This window comes from Podarcis liolepis (genome assembly GCF_965112155.1).
Source record: "Podarcis liolepis genome assembly, chromosome: 6".
In the NCBI taxonomy this organism is placed as follows: domain Eukaryota; kingdom Metazoa; phylum Chordata; class Lepidosauria; order Squamata; family Lacertidae; genus Podarcis; species Podarcis liolepis.
Window position 1 is genome coordinate 97603454 of NC_139559.1, and position 23354 is coordinate 97626807.

The 23354-nt window shown below is 45.0% G+C and overlaps 2 protein-coding genes across 3 annotated transcripts in view; one reads left to right on the plus strand and one right to left on the minus strand.

Annotated features, from left to right (window-relative positions):
• The window catches only part of SMG7 (SMG7 nonsense mediated mRNA decay factor), a 67629-nt gene extending 55006 nt beyond the window's left edge, over nt 1-12623 (minus strand). For both annotated transcript variants that reach the window (XM_083507056.1, XM_083507055.1), the window contains exon 1: nt 12456-12623. In XM_083507056.1, the coding sequence (XP_083363182.1) occupies nt 12456-12484 (29 nt within the window). In that variant the 5' untranslated portion in view covers nt 12485-12623. The remainder of the gene's footprint in view (nt 1-12455) is intronic.
• The window catches only part of DARS2 (aspartyl-tRNA synthetase 2, mitochondrial), a 1012941-nt gene extending 989721 nt beyond the window's left edge, over nt 1-23220 (plus strand). Inside the window, exon 20 of the mRNA XM_083507139.1 lies at nt 22910-23220. The gene's annotated coding sequence lies outside the window, so the exon portion shown is untranslated. The remainder of the gene's footprint in view (nt 1-22909) is intronic.
• Nucleotides 23221-23354: the final 134 nt, after the last annotated feature.

Genomic DNA, 23354 nt, shown 5'->3' on the forward strand with positions numbered 1-23354 from the left:
AACACCTGCTGTCAAGGCTCCCGTCTCAGGGCCTGCTTCCTGGCAGCTGGTACTTTCACCCCCAACGTATGCACCTTTCAATTCCTGCTCTTCCCTTTAGCAGTTTCTCCCACACTAAAGGTAGCCGTGTTGGTCTGCCATAGTCAAAATAAAAAAATTCCTTCCAGTAGCACCTTAAAGACCAACTAAGTTAGTTCTTGGTATGAGCTTTCAGTGTATCTGAAGAAGTGTGCATGCACACGAAAGCTCATACCAAGAACTAACTTAGTTGGTCTTTAAGGTGCTACTGGAAGGAATTTTTTTATTCCCACACTAAAATTACTTTAACTGACAAGGTCTCACAATTGTCCAATGGAGAATCTGTGTGAGATGATCATTTAGAATAGTAGGTGCAAGACTAAAAAGGGCTCCCTACAGTCACTCGTCTAGTTCAAGAAGACCAACAGCTCCTTAGGGTCAAAGGGAGTAAGTCCTCAATGATCCATGCTTTCAAAAGGTTCTATGCTTCTTCATAATGCACAAATAAGCTAAACTGGCATGCCAAATGGGTAGGAAGGTTTAACTTTGCAAGCAATGCATCAACACCTGTCCAGAATGTGGGACACTCTGGATGCAGAAGGTCCCAGCCTCAATTTCTGAGACAGCTTGTTTTTGGGTTTCTTTGTTTGTTGTTGTTTTTAAAAGAGACTAGGCAGATGGTGATGGAAAAACGTCTACATATGACTCTGGAAAACCACTGCCAGTCAGAGTAGGCAATCCTGAGATAGAGAGACAAGCAGCCTGATCTAGTTTATAACAGTTTCCAGTGTTGCAATGAGTTTGCCGGCAACTAGGGGTCCTTGTAGTAAATAGGCTTGCCCTGCTAGTTTGAAATAAAAGTTGGCTCCCAGTGGAAGCAACCCTGCTTTGTGAATGGTCCCCACTAAGATCAGCCATTTTACAAAAAATGACTAAAATAAAGGTCTGAAACAAACAATGAGTACAGCTCAAGAACATGTAGAACATCACATTTAAATAACCTGACCGTATGCACCAGCCTATTTGCTCTGAGCACTACCACAACAGTACCACACCTGCCTAGGCTGACATGCTAACACACACAATATTGTTTGACTTGGCCGTTTTATCACCATTTCACATTATGCTTGTAAAACAGCTCTAGAAACTGTCATTAAAGGTGCACAATATATATTTATTAATTAGATAAACAAGCACACACATTCATCAATGGATTGGTGCACATGCTAAGAACATTTACACATGATAATGTGAAAAAGCAAATTATTTGACCTGTGTTTTAAGATATTGTTAATAGTGCTGCTATTGTAAATTTGTTATATTGTCTTTTTATGCTGAGTACGCTGTCTCGAGTAAGCTACGCCTAAAAAGATAGCTTGTAAGTCATTTTATATATGTGTCGTACCAATGGCTGTTATGCCTCAGATTCCAAACACTAGAAATGCTGGAGGAGAGAGGAAGAGAATGTGATTGCACTCTTATGTTCTCCCCTACCCACACAGTGAGGTCTTGCCAATGAGTTGCCTTCACAAGCAAGAAAGAACATCCTGCATGAGAGAACAAAAGCTACAATGAGAAAATTTCTTCAAAGATGGAAGAAATACAGTGGTACCTTGGTTGCTGAACTTAATTCATTCCAGAAGTCTGTTCGACTCTCTGAACAGTTCGAAAACCAAGGTGTGGCTTCCGATTGGCTGCAGGAGCTTCCTGCACTCAATCAGAAGCTGCATAAGCCATGTTGGATGCTTGGCTCCCAAAAAACGTTCACAAACCAGAACACTCACTTCCGGTTTGCGGCGTTTGGGAGTCAATTTGTTCAACAATTAAGCCGTTTGACAACCAAGGTACCACTATATATTTGAAGAAACATGAAGAAAGCTAAAGAAATGTGAGGAAACAGTAGCTTCAGAAAAGCTGATACAAGTTTTACTGCAGAAAGCATATCTTCAAAAAGTTACCTATCTATAAGACAGATCTGTTTAAATATCTTTTATGGTTACATTGGTTCAAATGTTTGAAGACTACAGAAATACATTTAGGACCAATGTAAAGTTTGCAGGCAAACCAATCCCACTGACTTTGCTGTGGTCTAAACCACTGAGTCTCTTGGGCTTGCCGATCGGAAGGTAAGTGGTTTGAAGCCATGCGATGGGGTGATTTCCCATTGCTCTGTCCCAGCTCCTGCCAACCTAGCAGTTTGAAAGCCTACCAGTGCAAATAGATAAATAGGTACCACTGCGGTAGGAAGGTAAACAGTGTTTCCGTGTTTAACTGTCCAGGGGTCCTTTACCTACCTAGCTCACAAAGTGGCGTAGTATGACAACGTGAGGCCCCAAGCGCTGAATTCTGATGGGGCACAAAGCAGTGCCCCCATGACAGGCTCCCTTGCTGAGGCAGCATGGCTGCCATCTTCCAGAGCCATGGGAAGGTGAGCTACACCCAGGTTGGGCCTTCAGGGTTGTGGGGGTGCATCCTTCTCCTTGTGGCCAGCAAAGGGATGCCCAGTGGGGTGATGTCCTTGGGCGAGCCGCACACCTCATGGCAGGAGCATGGAGAGGACAGCTGTCTGCTTGGCCCTGGACCTGCTGGTGCCCACCCTCGTGCTGCAAGTCCAGGAGAGGCAGACAAGGAAGGGCTGTACATGGTGCCTCAGCCTGCTCTCTGCCACCCTCCTCCTAGACTGGTAGCAGCTGCGGCTCTGGCACTGCTGGGGCGCCACCAAGCCCACCAAAGAGCGCCAGACATCACTCCTACTGGGAGCTTGCACACGGAAACTGGTAGACGACCGCCGTGAGGAGGGGCTGGCACAGGGATACAGAGAGTGAAGTCCACCTGCTGCCTCCCACGCAACATCCACAATGAGGTTACAAGATGGTGACACCTGGCTTGAGAGCAGTACATGTGAAAAGGATCTAGGAGTCTTGGTTGACCACAAACTTGACATGAGCCAACAGTGTGATGCGGCAGCTAAGAAAGCCAATGCAATTCTGGGCTGCATCAATAGGAGTATAGCATCTAGATCAAGGGAAGTAATAGTGCCACTGTATTCTGCTCTGGTCAGACCTCACCTGGAGTACTGTGTCCAGTTCTGGGCACCACAATTCAAGAAGGACACTGACAAACTGGAACGTGTCCAGAGGAGGGCAACCAAAATGGTCAAAGGCCTGGAAACGATGCCTTATGAGGAACGGCTAAGGGAGTTGGGCATGTTTAGCCTGGAGAAGAGGAGGTTAACGGGTGATATGATAGCCATGTTCAAATATATAAAAGGATGTCACATAGAGGAGGGAGAAAGGTTGTTTTCTGCTGCTCCAGAGAAGCGGACACGGAGCAATGGATCCAAACTACAAGAAAGAAGATTCCACCTAAACATTAGGAAGAACTTCCTGACAGTAAGAGCTGTTTGACAGTGGAATTTGCTGCCAAGGAGTGTGGTGGAGTCTCCTTCTTGGAGGTCTTTAAGCAGAGGCTTGACAACCATATGTCAGGAGTGCTCTGATGGTGTTTCCTGCTTGGCAGGGGGTTGGACTCGATGGCCCTTGTAGTCTATTCCAACTCTATGATTCTATGATTCTAGGTTAGGTGGCACAATTACTGCCTTGCCCCAGGCGCTGACAACACATGCAATGCCACTGAGCTCACACTTCTTTACAAAGCACCTACTCATGAAAGATTGAGACTGCTTCCACAGCAAAATGTAGGCTACAGTCCACTCCCCTTTGTCTGGAAGAACAGGCTAAAATTAGTAGAAGTGTCCCTCTGCTCACAGGAGCTCCCCATCTCACCTGCTTAATGGGGTGTTCTGGGACTGAGGCAGCCCAGGAGCTGATCATGGTGCCAGCTCTAGGCCTGCACGCCACTCTGGCTGGTATGAGTGATGATACTCTGGATGCGGCATTGGTTCTGCTGCTGCTGTGCCTCACTGTTTAGATGGGCGCTGTTTTGTCCTGCTCACCTTTTACCTGCCCTCATCCCAAGACTAGCCTTAACTTTGTAACTGTAAAAACTACTCTGAAAATTTATTATTTCAAAAATGAAACCTTCATCTGGTTGTAAATATTAAGATTATACCAGCAAGAATGAGTCTTTCTGTAAAAAAAATGATTTAAAACGAGTCTTACTGATTAGTGATTTAAATTGTGATCTAAATCAAATCCACCCTGATACACAGTCTGCAAGAATCGGCACATGGTCAACAGCACAAGAGCACACAATGCAAATCTTCATCCTGAAAAGTGCCATGTATGAAGAGAACTGAAGTCTGATCTATGCATTCAGCAGTGAATACAGGTCTGGGAATCACAGCTAGAATTTTGCAACTGGTAAGCGGCAGGCTGGCAGGGATGATTTCCAGGGGAGGAGCACTGGGCAGGAATAGGTGCCTCTTCTCCCACAGTCCTTTCAGCAGCCACTTTACCCCCAGTCATGCCTGGGGATAGGGGCTTAAGTGCACAGCCCTGCATGTCACTGCCCCGCAATCCACCGTGGATCCTTCAGTCTTCCGCATGAAAGTGGCTTCCAGGAACTACAGACCTATGTTTATTACAGTCGAACCTCCATTTACATAACCCTCTGATTACGTAAACTTCGGGATGTACGTGCGGCAAACCCGGAAGTATTTTACAGGGTTTCGCCACACGCACATGCACAGAAGCAGTCCTCAAGTTATGGAAACCTCAGGATCTGACCGGACCTCCGGAACAGATCCCGTCCGCAACCGGAAGTACCACTGTACTACTGCATGGCCACAACGTAAACACAAGCAAATAGCTCTCAGCCACTGGTTATGGCTAACACCACAACTTGCACAGGGGACATTCAAAGACTAGAAAACACACAATCAAAAATCTTTCATGTAACAGACACACAACTAGATGTTTAGTACAATTATGCATGCAAGGCACACTTAATTTTCCAGTTTCCCTTAATTAGTGAGGCTGAATACATAGCGTATGAATTCTGACAATACGAGTCCCAGTGAAGAAAAGGGAACCAGTACGAGTGCAAGAACTCTTGTAATTTCATGGGCAGACTGAAACAGGGGAGGTAGGTGAAGCACAAATCTGCATGGAAGCTTTTTCTGAAGTACTAGAAGAGGAGAATAAGAATAAGATAATTTCTTTGCCAGAAGAAATGTTTTATGCTACTATTGCTGGCAACATTTTAAAATCAACACTCCAATACTTGAATTTCTAGTAGAAGGTATATGATTCTGGTACTATAGTCATTTGATCAATGCCATACTTTCCACCTTTATCTAATTTATACTTCTAACCTAAAGTAAGCCAAATGAGAGGCTCAATGATCAATCAAGTTGGTAAGATGTAATAAAAGACAAAAAAAATGTATGTACCTAATCTACAACCACAATACCCTTTCTCAAAGAATAGTGTGCTTTTTGATATTTTAAAAATTCATATTCTGGGGTAAAATCTTATCAAGGAAAATACTGCACAACCACCTTTTGAAGACCACTGGGATAGCAGCAGGACTCCGCCATAGAACTTCCACAATCTGCAGCAGTCCCCTATTAATTAGAACTACCTTCCTATACCAAATGCCTGGGGATAGCCAACATGCTATGAGGCCTTCAATTCACAGCGAACCTTTTCTAAAGCTTCAGGACTCTTTGACTACTGGTCTTGAACTCAGGAAGAGACAAAACTGGCAGAAAGCCATCTCTGCAGGATCTACAGCAATCAATCTATGTAAGCTACAAGACACCCCCATTTTTCTCATCTCCCTGAAACAGTCCCATAAAGCATGCACTGGCAAAGAAAGCCAAAAAAGTAATTTGTTGGGATGGGACTATGTAGCTAGATCCTCGAGTTCTCAAAAGGGTGCACTTTGTGAAACTCCCTCTGATAATTACTCTGCAACAATGGTTACCACCAAAGTCAGACTGCATCCAAGCTGTAGCAGGAGACTGTAAAACAGATTGTAGTTATAAGGTGTTAATGTAGTCCAAGAATCCAGACTGTTACCATGTATATCATATAACTTAGAACAAGAGGTGTTTCAGCAGAGTGCCCTTCAAATGTTGTTGAACTCCAGCTCCCAAGAGTCTAAGCCAGCATGGCCAATGGACAGGGGTGATGAGAAATGTAGTCCAATGGCACACAAAGAACATCATGTTGGCCACTCCTGATTTAGAAAGTAGCATGCCTGGCTATCTGGATCAAGGAAAAAGATGAGCTAGGTATGTCAAAACTGGCACAACTAAGCAAATACTACCATTGCTGTTATGCTCCAGCTTTCTTTGACAACAGAACTTAGTATGAATAAGAATGCAAAAGCACAGAGAGCCAGAAGTCTGAAATAGCGGGAGAGGAAAGAAATGGTGAGCAGTTGCAGCTCTCAGGGAAGGTGACGACGGGGCATTACCAAAGGAGATCTGAAAGAAAACAGAAGAGTAAAACACTGGTTTTCAAACTCTATTCAGTGAACCCCAAGGTGAAGCTGATCAGGGATTCTTCTCACTTAATAGCAGTAATAGAAGTCCAACTTCCCCAAAAGACAGCTTGTCAAACAGCAAGTGTTCCAGATGCACTGGACAAAGATGAGGCTCATGTTCTGTATGAAACGACTAACCCAAGAGCACGTCTCAGAATAATCTTCTACCCCACAGGTTATTTGGAAGACAAATCAATGAGAAAGAGTTCCCTAAGAGGAGAAAGTTTAAAACCACTGTCACTGAGCAAGGTAAGGACAAGACTATTCAATTAACTCATACGCCTTTACTTGATTTTTAAAAACTGAATTTGTGCAAAGACTAAAGCAGAGGTAGGGAACCTGTGGCCCTGCAGACACTGGACTCCAACTCCATTAAGCCCAGACAATAGTCAGGGAATCTACAGTATTTATCCAAGATTTATCTAATTATAATACCAATCTCGATATTCATCAAGCCTTCCAGCTCTTGATACATTTCCAACACAATACCCAAAGACAAACAGATTTCCAACCCCAGGGCTATGGCAACAGTGACTTCCGGGTAACATAGGTTGGTACAGTTTGAAACCTATGTCAAACTTGAAATTTTGACCCCATGAATTCTAAACCAAGCACATCATCAATAGCATATATTAATGTTTTAAAAATTTTACTCTTTCTCCCCAAAATATAATTTCTTTTACAGTTTATTTTTATTTTCAACAAAAGTAACAAAAATAAAAACAAACAACAATGAAAGAAAGAAAAGTATACACGAAAACATTATCAAATCCATAAAATGGGATTCTCCAAATCCTTGCCTTCCCTACCCCCTGCCCCTAGTTCCATAAATTTTCTTTTCAATTTCTTTTACAGTTTAAACGAAGTCCTATTTTGTGTTTTAATCTAATCTGATCTGTTTTATAGGCCAAACATCTCAGTAGGAACAAACCCTGTACACACTGATAAGTTCATAAACACTACTTCAGAGTTGAACTAGGGCTTAGAGGAGGAGAATAGTGCAAAGTTAAAGTCACAGAAAATTATTTTTTCTTCCTTCTGTACAATTTACTCCCCCGCCCCCTGCCCACAACTCTCTAGGAAAATACTTTTAAAAGATAAAATACTGTGCAGAAAACATGTTGGAAACAGAAGACATTTTGTAAAACAACCCAGATCGATGTTCCCCATTTCTGGCTCTTGATTTTCCCTAGATTAGGAGGTCAATAATTGATACTCAAATATAGTTGTACCTTGGTTTTCAAACAGCTTAGTTCTTGAACATTTTGGCTCCTGAACACCACAAACCCAGAAGTGACCGTTTTGGTTTACAAACTATTTTTGGGAGCCGAATATCTTGATGGGGCTCCTGCAGCCAATCATAAGTCTTGATTTGGTTTCCGAACGTTTTGGGAGTTGAACAGATTCCGAAATGGATTCCGTTCAATTTCCAAGGTACGACTGTACTGGCAGATTTACATGTGCAAAGTTAAGTCACCTTGAGGTGAAAACAGAGAGTGTAAGATCAAAATGGCTTTGATTCACAAGGTATAGCAATTTCACATCAATGGGGAGTTGGTACAGTTTGGAACTCCTGTAAGGCTATTAATGAAGTCTTTGAAAAATGTTAAAAAATCAACTGTAATACAGTTTCAATTTCATTCACTAGACTTCAAATACAGTAGATACTACTTGACATTCTGAATTAATACTGGATTTCACTTTGAAACAGGCTCAAAGACAACCCCACATTGATAATGAATGTAGTGGTAAACTGAAATTTCCAATTCTGCTCAACAGGTGAACATGAGAAGCAAACAAGGTTTTCAAAATAAAAAAAATAAAAAAAATTCTTCCAGTAGCACCTTAAAGACCAACTAAGTTAGTTCTTGGTATGAGCTTTCGTGTGCAAGCACACTTCTTCTTCAGACTTCTTGCACACGAAAGCTCATACCAAGAACTAACTTAGTTGGTCTTTAAGGTGCTACTGGAAGAAGTTTTTTTATTTTATTTTGACTATGGCAGACCAACACGGCTACCTATCTGTAACAAGGTTTTCAAAGACATTTTTTGCCGCCCCCCCCCAACCCTTGAGATGCATAATTGACAGAACTAAAGACACATTAGCCAGATAAGGATTCTTCTCATTCCTTGGAAACAAATATATTTTGGATTTCATAGGAAACTGGTTTAGTTTATGTTGTGAATGTCCACAGGGCCTGAAGGAATGTTGGGCTTCTTTTTAAAAATACAGTGCAATCCTATGCAAGTTAACTTAGAAGTAAATCCACTACAGTATGTTCAATGGGGCTTACTTCTTCATTCCCTTCTATTTACTTCTGCCACAAATGATTCACATAGTTCTCTACTTCACTTTTCATTGCAGCATGTGCAATCATGTTTGCCCTACAACTTTACCGCTATGACTAATAGGGGCTAACTACTATTGGAATGGCACCAATCACTGCAGAAGCCATACTTCTCCAATTGTACCCATTTCTTAGCAGATCTTTACTGTGGACATATCCAGCAGTGGCTAGTTCTGTTTCCAGCTGACTTTGCACATAGCAGCAGAGGTGATTTAAAGGGCCTAGAATATTTGTCCTGTCCCAATTCATCTTCCCCTCATTCTTCCCCCAAGAAAGGAATATTAGTCCATTATTTTTTGAAAACACAAACAAAACCAGATGTTTTGGAACTGCTATAAAGGGCTTATGAAGTACAATCCAAACAGAATTGTTACCACAGAATCTAAATATGTAACCTCTCTAGGAATATAAGCAGATGCAACATAAACACACAAGGTATCTAGAGCAAAGAAAGCATTTTCAGAACTTTATGGAGAGCCTGTTGTCCGTAACACATATGCTGAGCTACCATTGATGACTGTTCAGAAGCTTCAGCAGATATAGAACTCTGCAGCCCATTTTCTGACAAAGCAAGTGTCAAGAGCAAAATTGCCACCTTCAGGTTATAAAACTATGCACTGTCAGGGCCATAAGGGCATCCAGAAAGGAACTGTCAGTGGATTCCCTGCAGTTACTTCAAATATTTATATGCTGCTTTTTCAACATTTTTCACTAAGTGGCTTACAAAGGAAAGATAAAACCATAAATAATGCAATATGGCATTTAACAAAACACATGAAGTCCAGAATAAATTGTATTACATCAATCAAACATGGACATTTGAAAAGTAGGGGTCCTGTTGGACAAGGTCTCTCCCCTTCAAAAGCGAGTGCAGATTCTGCAGCAGATGGACTGATACTAACCCAGACTACAGGCAGGGGAACCTTCGGACTCCAAATGTTGTTGAACTACAACTCCCATCATCCCTGGCCACTGGCTATGCTTGCTGGGTCTGAAGGAAGCTGTAGTTCAGTCACATCTGGAGGACCAAAGTCCATATCTGGACTACAGCAATCTGCTTCTCACCAGCATTATCTCTGATTTGCCTGAATTCAGCTTATCGGCTCAATAATTTTTTTCTGAACCCAGCTGCAAAACCTGGTTAAAAAGAGAAACGTTAGCTCCTGGATACTTACTTAATAAGATACAGAACTGGGCACCAGTGTACTGATGACACCCAAAGGTGATACTCCAAAAGTCTGGAGGAACTTGCACAATGATTTCATACAGATGTTAAACAGCAGTTTAACCCTGAGCCCTATGAAATGCAACACAGCAGTTGTCATGGGGCTAAAAGCCTCTCCAATGGTCTCCCTCTTGGTACATTCAAGCTACAAGGAATGAAACCACTGAAGAGCATACCTCAAAATGCTCTAACAGGTGCTGGAGACTGACAAGGTCCACAGTATCAAAAGCTGCAAAGAGCTCCAAGAAGGTCAGCAAGGACAGTGCTTCCCATGCTGATCTCCAGGCACAGATCTACCACGGCCACTTCTGAAGGCAGACTGAAAAGGTATCAAGGAAGACTGCAGCATCAAATAACACCTGGAATCTCTCTGCTATCATCTGTTCCAACAACTTCCCTGAGGAGGGAAGGGCGGACACAGGTCTGGATCTGGCTAGGTCTTCCTTATTCAGAGATACTTCTTTTGGGAGAAAGCAGATGACAGCTTCTTTCACAACAGAAAGAGCAAAAAAGAGCATCCTGCTGTATCCTGAAGGCTCACTAAGGACACCTGCGCAATTCAGATAACCATATCTCAGCTTCCTTTGCCTGTTTTTTCTGAAGGTAAAAAAATCATTTAGAGCTCTCATTTCTGTGCTTCTGTGCTATAAACAAGGAAGGAAGCACACTTTTGTTTGTGACAATCTTCACTGCTAGGACAAGACACCAGGATGTGTCAATCTAATGTGTTATCATGCAGAGCAACCATATGACCTACATATATTATAATAGATGAAAAGCATTTAGCAATGGTCACATTCTAAAACCATCTAGACTAATATAAAGTTGATCAAGATGGTAGAAGGATGTATTCTTTGAAGCATAACTGACTGAAAACCTTGAGGGGACGCATTCTCTTTGTCCATGGTTATGTTCTGCAACTTCATGATTTAGAGTAGAGTATACACACCTTACAGCAACAAATGCCTCCTGGATTATCTCTGCTCTCTAATCTGCTCCCCCATAACTGCTAAAATGTTTACAGTGGTACCTCGGGTTAAGAACTTAATTCGTTCTGGAGGTCCATTCTTAACCTGAAACAGTTCTTAACCTGAAGCACCACTTAGCTAATGGGGCCTCCCACTGCCACTGCATGATTTCTGTTCTCATCCTGAAGCAAAGTTCTTAACCCGAGGTACTATTTCTGGGTTAGTGGAGTCTGTAACCTGAAGCGTCTGTAACCCGAGGTACCACTGTACTACTACAAGCTTACAAGAAGAGGATTTGAGGCTACCAGCAGACAGACTGCTGTTCATTTTGCTATAGCATCTTACACAGAGGAGCTCTAGACGCTTAACCTATTGCAGTTACAGGCTTCGCTTTACACATGAAGTCAAATGCTGGTGCCAAAAGAAGCAGGACTGTTTAGCATGAATGGGGCACACCTATCCGATACTGCAGAACTGATGCAGAAAGGCAAGAGAGCTATGGCAGCAAAGTTGTCATGCTCAGCTTCTTATCCGCCACTACACAGCAGCTTTAAGTGATCAAGGGTCCCTCACTTCACTTCCTTAACAGCCTATTCCTCTCAACCATGCAGTCTTCTCATTTGCTCATCCAACCATCACCTCTCCCATCAGCCATGAAACATCACCACCCTCCTGCACATTCTCATTTCTCACCAAATCTCCCTTCTCAGAAAGAGCACTAGAGCAGTTCCTCCACCATAATACAGCAGCCTAATTCCACACCCTTTCCTTTGATGCCTTACCATTTTTAATTGCTCCTAATATATAGATACCCCACTTCCCACTTCCATGCAGAATGCCTTTTTAAAAACTCCTCTCACATTCCTTGGCATGTCTCTGGAGGCGAGTGAAGCTGGTGCGAGCACACCAGTGTGGCTGGCAGGACAGGGAGGCAGACGGGCAGGAGCCCACCTCCCACTTCTCACCTTTTGCTAACCGAATCTTCGTTTCGGGAGGGCATTGTGGAAAAATCCCAAGCAGATGCCGTTAACGTTGTGTGTGTGTGCGATCATGTTCACCTTGTATATAGACCCATTACCTAGGCAGGCAAGACGATTTCCTTTCCTTTCCTTTTTCAAAGCTACATGCCCTTTTTGTTGCATGGGCACCTGGCCGCCGAGACTGGCCGATGGCGGGATGGCACAATGTGGGGAAAGCTCCTCGGCCAGAGGCCATGTTCTTCCGCCCCCTCCTTCGAAGGGCTCCTGTGTGGCACAGCATCCCCGGCACATGCCCGCCGGCCTCCCCGGGCCTGGGCACGGGCAGGGGAGGCGCGCCTGCGGAAAGAGGCGGAGGCCCCGCACCCGCCCTTCCCAAGAGGTGCCAGCAGCGTGGCCCCTCACGAAGGCCCTGCCCGGAGCTGCCCCCTCGCCCACCCCCGGCCTCCCCCGCCGCCCTCCTCACCGGAGATACTGAGCGCAAAGCAAGCTCATCCTCCGCCGCCGCTCGCCCGTTCACGCCGGCCCTGCCTCGGCTCTCACAGCTCGGGCCCGCCTGCCGCCCGGCAGCCGCCGCAGCCCGCGCTGCCGCCGCCTCCGGCCGCCGCCATCTTCCCGCGTCGGGCCCAGGCTCTTCCTGGAGGGGGAGGGGAAACGGCGCCGCGCTCTCTCCGCCTCCCGCCCGGGAGGGAACTCTCGCGAGACCCGCTCCAGGCGCCCGCAAACCCTCGCTCGCCCGCCTGCGCGTCGGGGCGGCCCAGCAGGCAGGCGCTGCCAGGAGGGTCCGGCCAGCTCCACCGCCGCCAAGTCCTACCCCCCCGCACCCCCGCGCCCTCAGCCCACACTTCCGGGCGCGGCCCAGGCTCGGGCCGACCCACTTCCGCCTCCAGTGCGCCGCGGAAAGCCTTCCCCGTTCGCCCTCGCGCCCGGAGTGGCGAAGCGGGGGGGGGGGAGAGGGACAGCCAGCCCCCCGTCCCGCCTTCCTATTGGTCGAGGCAGCGCCATGGCAACGGAGGGTGCTTGGCGGGGGGAGGAGGGGTGTGCGCGAATAGCGGCGTGAGCCGTCGCCATGGCAACCGCAAGCGCTGCTCCGGCCTGGCCGGCGGGTGCGCGCGCGGGATCCCGTCCGGCTGCCTCCGCCCTCCCTCCCGATGGCCCCCTCAAGAGGGGTCGCTGAGCTTCCACGGGGATCTGCTGGCAGCAAGCGTGGGCGCAGGATCGCACCCCCTTCATCGAATCACCAGGGAGCGCACGAGGGACTCTTCGCCGCAGGGTCGCGGGTTCGAGCCCCATGGTGGGCAAAAGATTCCTGCATTGAAGGGGGTCGGACTAGATGACCCTGGGGACCCTTCCCACCCTAGGATTCTATGTGCGGGCTATGTGCACCCTAGGATTCTGACCCTGTGACCTGCTGGATTATTTTAGGCTCTGCCCTGCTGGCACCACCTGACCTCCTGGCTGGCCCTTTGGTCTTGCACAGTGGACCAGTGTTTTCTGAAACCAGGCCAGGCTTCATCACTCTATCAGTAAGATAGTCCTCGTGGGCTCTCAGGCAATTCCATTTTGTTCTTACCGGTTTTCAGCATATGTCCTATAACATCCAGCTCTGCCTGGTACACTAAAAACTGTCAGAGCATAAGGGTTAGAAGGCTGAGCTACAAATCAAGAAGTTCCCTCTTTAGATCTTGTCCGTGTCATGAACTCATTGCAGTATTGATACACTGCATTGTTTGGCACTTGGATTTCTACTTTCTTTCTACTGTGTTGTAATCACTTTGCGAATCATGGGTCTCAAAAGTGGATTATAAACCCTTTAAATAAGCAAAACAACTAAGTATATGCAGGTTTAAATCAATTTATTATTAAATGACATATTAATGACCCTCCTTAAATTTAATCATCATTCTCGACAACTCTACAGATGGCTCTGGATTCATGTCTTATTATTAGTGCAGAGAGAGTCCAGAAGCAAAATAAAAATAAAAATAAATTCAATACATTTCTCTCTTGAGTCAGGAAATGCTTTCTGCTGTGTCATAGTTTTAATGTGGGACATGAGCAGCTCCTTGGTACACAAGCTACCTGTATATCGCACTTTCCCTGGGAGTGATTTCACACTGAAAGGCGATCCGTGTCTCATTTCAAAATCCTTCATTGCAAAAGGGAGTCATCTTCCCTTTCTCATGTGAGACTAACCATGTCTACAAGGCTGAACACCTGCCTTAATATGAATCACAAAGCTCATTAAAGAGATGGTGGAAAGGGAGAGCTAGGGTGAGTTTAGCTATGTGACTAAAAATCACATTGAATGTGAAGCTGGACTTAAATGAGAGAGACCTTGGCTTAGCCCCCACTTCTGCCAAAGACTCATTGTGTGGCTTTGGGCAAGTCACTCTGGGTAGACAGGCATGTGTGCACATTTTGGGATCCTCGCGTTGGGGAAGAGGATTTAATCAGTGAGATAATAGTTACCCATATGATGGTGGTGGTTAGGAATCCAGGATGTTGCCTTACACTGAGTCAGACCATTGGTCCACCCAACTCCATATTGTCTACACTGACTGGCAGTATGGTCTTACACCAGTCCTCTCCAAGCTGATGTTAGAAGGGGGAAATCAAGCATGTAGGAAGCTTTTCGCGTGATGTAATTGCCTCTCACTTGAAACTAAAAATGCAAGCAGTATGAGCAGAATACCAGAGGCGGATATGGCTGTCCTGTGCTGTCAAAAAGACTTATAGAGCACAATGGGATAGGTTTTAACCATGCATATTTTAAAAAGGAAACCAAAGGTCTTTGGGGTGCCACATAGTCTGGGGTGTGCGTGTGCTGTGGTCTAAACCACTGAGCCTCTTGGGGCTTGCCGATCAGAAGGTCTGTGGTTTGAATCCCCGTGACAGGGTGAGCTCCCGTTCCTCAGTCCCTGCTCCTGCCAACCTAGCAGTTCGAAAGCATGTCAAAGTGCAAGTAGATAAATAGGTACCACTTCAGCAAGAAGCTAAATGGAGTTTCCGTGCGCTGCTATGGTTCGTCAAGCTGGCTACATGACCTGGAAGCTGTCTGTGGACAAACACCAGCTCCCTTGGCCACTAAAGCGAGATGAGCGCCGCAACCCCAGAGTCGTTCATAACTGGACTTAACGGTCAGAGGTACCTTTACCTTTACCTTTTATAGTCTAAATGCTCATGAAAGTTGTCGTTTCTGCACACATGCAAAAAGCTCATCTGATGCAATGTTGGAAAATATGCACCTTATTCAAGTAGTTAATACAATCACAGGCTCTAAAACTATGAGAAGCATATCCATAAAATCAGAGGAGTTGCAGTCCCATGTACAGAGCCACCCAAAAGAAGCAAGTGCTGTATTCCTCACAGTCAGAGGCTTTGTACTAAAAGATCAATTTCTTCTCTGGAGCCAATCAATTTAATACAGGTTAGAGATCTAGGCAAGTGTGTTCCACTCATCCTTTCCTTCCCTCAGTGTTCCCATTTCTTAACCAGCGGCATATTTTATTTTTCAGGGGTGGGGGAGCACCTCATTTAGTTCTCAGAGTGAAAGTTATATGCTTTGATTTTGCACTCATTTTTCAAAGTAACCAGGATTGCTCTTTTTTAAAAAAACAAACAAACCCTGGAAAGGTTATAGAGGGTTTTCCATTTATGCTCAGAAGAGGAAGCGATAGTACAGCTTCCACAGTGTCACTAAAATAGCTCAGCTCTTCCCAGAAGAGATGGGATTGTTGGCTATTTGCAGGTTAGTAGCGCTGCAGAGAGCTTGCTGGGGAGACCATGCATAACAAGGAACTAAAAAATAACTTTAACAAGATTTTAATAGCAAAGACAAAACTCCTTTTACACTAAAGATAACAACAACAAACATAACCCAACCACCAACCCATCCCCCAGGGTGATGAGGGAGCTAGGTGCTGCTCCTTATATACTACACCCAATTGCTGACACAGCTTAATTAACTCAACTTAGCAGCACCTGCTATGTTTCACAGCTGCAAGACTGGGTCTCGTTATCTGCCCTGGCCCTTAAAGACATACACAACTTGTGAAACAATAATGAACCTTCATATTTTAAAGTGACCATTCAACAGGGGTGCTTGGTCTGGCCTTCTATATCCAATATCCCAGAAACAGATTTCTGTAAGGGGAATAGGGGCCTCTCAGCATCCTTAGCAAATGACCCTTCCCAGGATTTCTTGGGGGAAGCCATGACTGTTAAGCATTTATACTGCTTTAAATGTATAGTGCAGATGGAGCCTTATTCTGACTAAGCATGTATAAGGTGGAACAAGAAGAGTCATACTAGGGTTGCCATCCCTTCTATTAAGTAGTGGGTGGAGATGGCAGACGACACAGAGATTTCTCCAAGTGGTTCTTTAGAGTAAGCTGGAACTGAACTGCACTGAACAGCTCAGCCAGCCTGCTTTTATAGGCAGCCGGCTGTCATCATTGTAACAAGAACACCCCAGGGTTTCCCACCTAAATTAACTGACGTGGACCTGAGTGGCCAGTGACCAGGACAACACCCCTGGTGGCCAGGGTGAGAACTTCAACACATAACACCTTCCTCCGAGGGACTGTAGCCTGGCAGGTGGAAATTCAGTATGTGCACATTTCTCTATAGCTGCATTTCAGCAGGGAGCAGTCTGTTCCTAATTAACATTTAAGTCTCCATTGGAGGGAGAACTCTGCTAACCCAAGGCACACTTTGCATGCACCCTTTTCTACTCAGGGCCAAGCAAAACGCGGTGCTAATTTGGAAGTCCATTCCCCCCCCCCACTCTAAATAGCTGTGGGGTGTATGTGGCATGATCAGGATCTGGGCTCAGGTGCAGAAGGAGGGGGCCAGATGGCCATGTGTATTACACCAATTGTTTAGCACACAATTAACACCCCCCCATTCCATGCTTTACAACTGCTTCTGTATTCCTAATATAGCTGTAATTAAAAAGAAAGTTCTATTATAGTTTACACAATATCACATAATCCTGTATGAAGACAGCTTTAATTACTTCTGGTGAAAATTCATAAGATGGCATAAGAATTTGCTGATCAGGCATCAGTTGCTGAACATGGGCAATATCAGTACAGAGGTTTATTATTGCTAGTTGTTCTCAAACCCTTAAGTAATCTAGAAAGCCAGTTAAATTCCAGCTATGATTTTGGAAGTTAGTTGTGCCACTAAAAAGGGCAGAATTTCTGAAATGTTGAAATATGCTATACCATTACCTGAAGTCAGGTCTTCAGAAGGACTGTGAGTATGTATGAGAGAAAATGTAAACTCAGGGCCACTGAACTTTGGAGCATCGTGCCATAAAAATTCCCCCATCAATGCACTCTAAATGTTTCTATCACCAGTTGAACTCCAGCGGTCTACACTCAAGTGCGAGATGGGGATCCATGCCCACTGGAATGTGTTTTATGACCCAGTAGCAATTTACTGAGCAACAGTGCATAGTTTTGAGTCCTTTAGCTTCTGTTTTGCTATGGAGATTGGTCCTAGTTTGAAGCCTGCCTCCACACCAGGGGAATAATAATGACTCCCATGTACATTTTGCAGGGTGGTCCTGTACCATACTTTACAGATGACAAGCCTTTTTAAAGGGCTGTAAGAGCAGAGTCTCTATTCTTCCAATCTTATTCTCAGTTTGAAGAGCTGCCTGGTCAAAGTCCTGTTTAAACATAAATGGGCATCATCAGAAGGGAGAGCAGAGTCATTGAAGTGCCCATCAGCAGTGAGCACTTGGACTGAGCAGGCACACAGGTCACAGTCTTCCCCACCTGGTAAGATGCGTTGTATTTCTATTTAGTATCCCCCCCCCCAAAAAAAATTAGATTATGCAAATTTTAAGCAAATATTTCCACCCAATTTATTTGTTGGCACTCTGTAGGTTGTTGTTGTTGTTTAGTCGTTCAGTCGTGTCCGCCTCTTCGTGACCCCCTGGACCAGAGCACGCCAGGCACTCCTGTCTTCACTCTGTAGGTGGCCACCCTAAAATTCAGCTAAGTTAAATCAATTAAATCTGGATGATGCATTGCAGTTTCAGGTCCTGGTGCCACACCAGGCTAGATCAATGGGATAGCATGGTGTCAGAGCTGCCCGAGGTCCCAGCTCACAAAAGACCAACGCCACTTCGTTGTTATATACAAAAGTCTTTATTGAAGTTCAGTTTTACTTTCACAGCCGCAGCGTGCAGCTCTACGTCTGAAACTCTAGACCGCTGAAGCTCCGTCTGACTCTCCTCCCCCCAGACACCAGTTTAAGACTCTAGCCTTGCTCCATCTCTTCCTTTGCTCTTTCCTCCTCTGGCTCCGCCTGTCAGCTGGGGTCTTGCCCTTCCTAGACTCTTCTGACGCTGAGTCCCCTGAGTCTTCCCCCTGCCTCCGGCGGGCTTTAGGACCTGGTTCCCAATCCGGGTTTTCTGCTGTCCCACGCACCTGTACATTCGAACTTGGCGCGCGCGCCCAGCCGGCAACCTTCCTCCTGACCGTTACACTGCTCCTGTCACTGCTTCCCCCTTCGGGGGGGGGCTAGCTGGACCCGACCTCCCCTCCGATAGAGGCGTGGTCAGTCCTGACTCATCTTCTCTCCCTGCTGGAGGAGACGCTGGCCCTGACACATGGGACTCTTCCCCCCCACTACGCTCTGGTGGGGAAGCTGGTCCTGATCTCCAGCTGCTGCTTTGGGAGTCCCCGCTGGTCCCCTGTTTCTGGTGTGTACCCCCTGGGACCCCCCTTGCCCTGGCCATCGCCGCCTCCTTCTGGGAATCTTCTGATTCGCTGGAGAAGCTCATGGAATCTCTTGGGTCACTGTCATACTCCCCTACGCTGCCCTCAGATTCTTCCCCTTCGCTCTCCATTTCCTCTCTCCCCTGTGCCTCTGTTCCTGAGCCCCTGACACATGGGTAAACTATTTAGGGAATGCATGCAAGGAATCCATCCAAATACAGATTTCGCATGATCAGAAACTAGGTTTGTTTTGCAACCATAACAAGAAGAGGGATCAAACCTTTCTAAAACGTTTGCAAGGATAACAGCCACCACCACAACAACAGTAGCTGTATAAAAAGAGTGTATTCTTTATTCCCAATGTAGTTTATGGCTAATCTTTTTCAAAGGATGTGAACTCTACAATTCTGAAATGAACAAAATAAAATTAATGTGTAAATGCATATTAAAAACCAATGTTAGTATTTTTCAGTAGCATCTCCCATAATAGATTCAGGTAGGTAGCAGTATTGGTCTGATGCAGTCGAAATAAATAAAAAATTAAAAAATTCTCCAGTAGCACCTTAGAGGCCAACTAAGTTTGTTCTGGGTATAAGCTTTCATCTGCATGCACACTTCTTCAGATACACTGAAACAGAAATCACCAGACCCTTGTATAACAGTCATCAACAGGTTTACCATACCCATCTCCTACTACCCTTCTGAGAAAAACCCCACCCCACCCTCCCACTGTATATAAGGGTCTGGTGACTTCTGTTTCAGTGTATCATGCACACGAAAGCTTACACCAAGAACAAACTTAGTTGGTCTCTAAGATGCTACTGGACAATTTTTTAATTTTTTAATTTATCTCCCATAATATGAGTCTCAGTCACTTAATACATATGATTTCAAATAGGCTCTGGTATGGTAAAAATAACGTATTTCACACAATTAACTCAAAGAATTCAGAATGTGTGTTGCTTTAAAATAAAATATTTTAAAATAATTCAATACATTAATTGACCATAAGCATATCAATGGCTATTAGCTGTGATAGCTATATGGAATCTCATGTTCAAAGCTGTATACATCTGAATATTAAATGTTGGGACCAAAGAACAGGAGCTTTTGTCTCACCATTGATGAAAATACTGGACTAGTTCCTGTTGGAATATTATTATACTGGCACAAGCTTGTAGAGATAGTCTCCCTAGCATCAAATTAATCAGCGAAGGGCAGAACCTGGAAGCCTTCCTAAAGTCAAAACAATAATTTTAGCTCATGTTTAATGTTTGCCCTTTCACTCAATGACAAATAAGTAAAAGTGGATATTAGTAATAATTAGTGCTTTGGGGTTTTCGCCTATAATGATGAAACACACACATTTCCCCTAATTCAAAGGTTGGTGGAGAAGCTCACCACCTATTACAGGTTTAGCATCAGGTGTTAAATGGAAAAGAGGTTGGAAAACAGCAGCCCACTGCTTGAAGCTAAAGTCATGAGTCAGTGGGGCCTTGTTCAAAAAAGTCTGATAACAGTACTTCTGACTCACAGTCGGGGAGACCATATGTGAATGTGTCCAGGGATTTTTACTTTCTGACTCCACTGTTATAGCTTGGAAATGTCAGGAAAGTAGGAGGGTGGTAAGATTCCCAAGAAGAAATGGGCAAGAACAAAGGTCAGTTTCCACAAACCACTATGTAGCAGCTGAAAATGACATGACTCATTCTCCCCATCTTTCCAGAAAAGTTTAGGATCATTCACTCCATGTTGTAATATCCAGGGTTCTACAAATTCACTCATCAGGTAGACAGTAGAGCAACTGTCCTTCCCCTAAGTTTTTTGTGAATTGAAGAGAATGTGACGAAGGAGAGGAGACTGCCATATTTCACACTGTCTTTGGCTGTGCCAAAGGTTGAGGTTGAGCAGGACCCTGCTTTTCCTACAAATCTCCTGCATGTTCCAAAGGGTTTGCTGTTGGGATAACCAGTCTCATATAACCTACATGCTTAAGTCTAATGCATGAAGGGGTTAATGCCATGGAGTAAGCTGTCCTGCCAGGCTTAGCTACCTCACTCCCCTTCACCTTGGGGTGAAGGTAATCAAGTCTATTGTTGTTGCTCCAGCTCAGACCGCATAGCTCTTACAAGCCACTTTTGAGTTCCTAGACCAACGATTTAGGAACTTCCACCAGTGTAACTAAGCTAAGTTTTACTGCCTGTGCAACTTTTGCAGAATGGAAAAGCACACAATTCTGACCTTTGGTAGGTTTGTAAGAGTTATGTCTGGCGTTTGGATCCTAGAATAATAGGCTGGGAGGGTTTTAGAATGTAGCATCTGATTGGCCGTTGGAGTTGTCCAATCAGGCTCCAGAGGGAAAGTTTGAATTAGCCTATCAGGTGTGACCTAGGGTGTGATTACAGGCCATATAGCCTGGGTCTGGGAGGGGCTCACAAAATTGGTGGACTCCTAGTGGCTTCAATATTTTGTGTATTTCCCTGACAATATCAGCCAACATTGTGGAGCGAACATGGGAAACTCACAAAAGGATGGCACAAGGTACATTGATAAATAAGTAAACATTTGTCTTTCACCTGCATTTCAGTTACCCACCCACCCCTGCCAAGTGATGTGTAGGAATTAAAACACAGAAGCAAGTTTTTTTCTTAAAATGAACAGGAAGATAAAACACCACCATATCAAAAGTAATCAGTTATCCTAAAAAGGCCAAAGGAAGAAGATGGTTTTCACTATTCACTGAGAAGAGGAAAAGAACAGGCCAACTAACTTCTATTACTGCTGGTACACGGATCAGACCTCCTACGAAGATCTCAACTGGTGGGCCGTGTCTGCAAAATATATTGGGCTGACTAGCGGTGTGCTGTCAGTGGACTAGGTGACTAGGCTACTCTTCTAAACATTCCCGGTAAATTAAAGTATTAAAGTCTGGAGCCTCCTTTCCAAAGCCCTGGAAGCTTCTGCCTGGCTTAGAGAGGGAGGCGCAATGCTCATGGGCACAACGTCGTGACGTCATGACACTGGCCCTAACTATTCCCCTATGAAAAAATTCACCACATGCCGCTGGGGCCGACTCTGAAAAGGGGAAGAGTGGCCACCAAGAGTCTCCTATTCTGTAAAACCTGAACAGGCACTGCCTGGGAGATGGTCAGGTGAGCCACAGCAGGTGCCTTCTCACACACCAAGTTATTTGTGTCTACAAATCTGTGGCCAGGTTTTATTTTGTGCTTTTGGGTGCGTTGTGTAAGAAGAGCTAACCTTTCTTTAAAAAATAAATAAATCGGGGCCATCTGGCAATCGTATGCAGCACCACATGTGTGTGAATCTGAAACAGCAAACTAAGCATGGGATTGTTGTCTTCTGACTGTAGCCCTGCAGGTGGCCCCAGTACCTAAGGGCAGCTCGGGTTTCCTCCTGTTTCATCCCCCAAATGCATATGGCTGGGTTTGAGTTTCTGTATCCTGGCTTGGGGAAAATAGGAAGGATGTTAGTGGGCAAAATTGCAGTGGCAGATCTAAGACTTAGATTTATGCTATGTGTCTGTATTTGTGCATGTGCTTGCCAGAAAGTCAAGAAAGTTCAGCTGTGATCGAATACAAGCAGGCTACTGTACCAGCATTCTGTCAACATGCTGCAAGAGAACATGCTTGTATGGAAACAGTATACTGCCTGGGCGTAATTAAAGTTACAGTATTCTCAACGGAGTATACTGGGACAAAGGGCCATTGGGATATTGTCCCTCCTGTATCTCCCAGGAAAATGACCGTCCTAAGGCATCTTGCATCAGGGGGAGTTTCCTTGGAGAGAGCGTTCAACGAGTGGTGAGCCACCACAGAAAAGACCCTTTTTCATGTTGTCTCCCTCTGGACTCCTCATGGAGGGGGTACACATAGATTGGCCTCGGATGTTGATTGCAGGGTCTGGGTCAATTCATACGGGGAGAGGTGGTGCTTGAGGTATTGCAGTCCTGAGCCATTTAAGACTTTATAGGTGAAAACCCTCACTTTGAATTGCTTCTCTTCCTTGGCCACAATGGATGCGTAGCTGTATGCTGGAAACTAGCTTTGGCTGGCATAACTAGATTGAATGGCCATTGTTTTCACAGCCTCATTCGGCAGTGATTGGGGTGGTTGGCAGCATTTCCTAATTTGTGAAATAAATAAATATAGAACTATCTGAGGAGATTTCACCCCTCCCATACCCAAGAATCTCCTGACCATCTCCTGATGATCTCTGCTGACTCTCCACAGAGAAGAGGAGGCGTGTCCTGCCTATTAACTTATTCTGCCCAGCAACATATCTGTGTGTGTGTGAGAGAGTCAGTCAGTCAGTGTATCGGAGAGAGTGAGAGTGTTAGAGAACCTAGAGATTAGATTGCTGCTAAGAGCAGCTGCAGACTCTCAGTGTAGCATTGCTTTATGCTCAGAATATTTAGCTCTGTATATAGTTTTGTATCATAGTTATAGTTATAGAATAAAAGGAAGATATTTTACAGAGCTGCTCTCCGAGTGGTTTATACTCTGCAAGACTCTGCAAAACTCTGCTGCGCAACGACTGAAGTATTGAGACAGTGAATCCGGTGCTCTCAGCTCTCAGCTGTGAGTCCACAGCACTGTGACCGTTTCCTG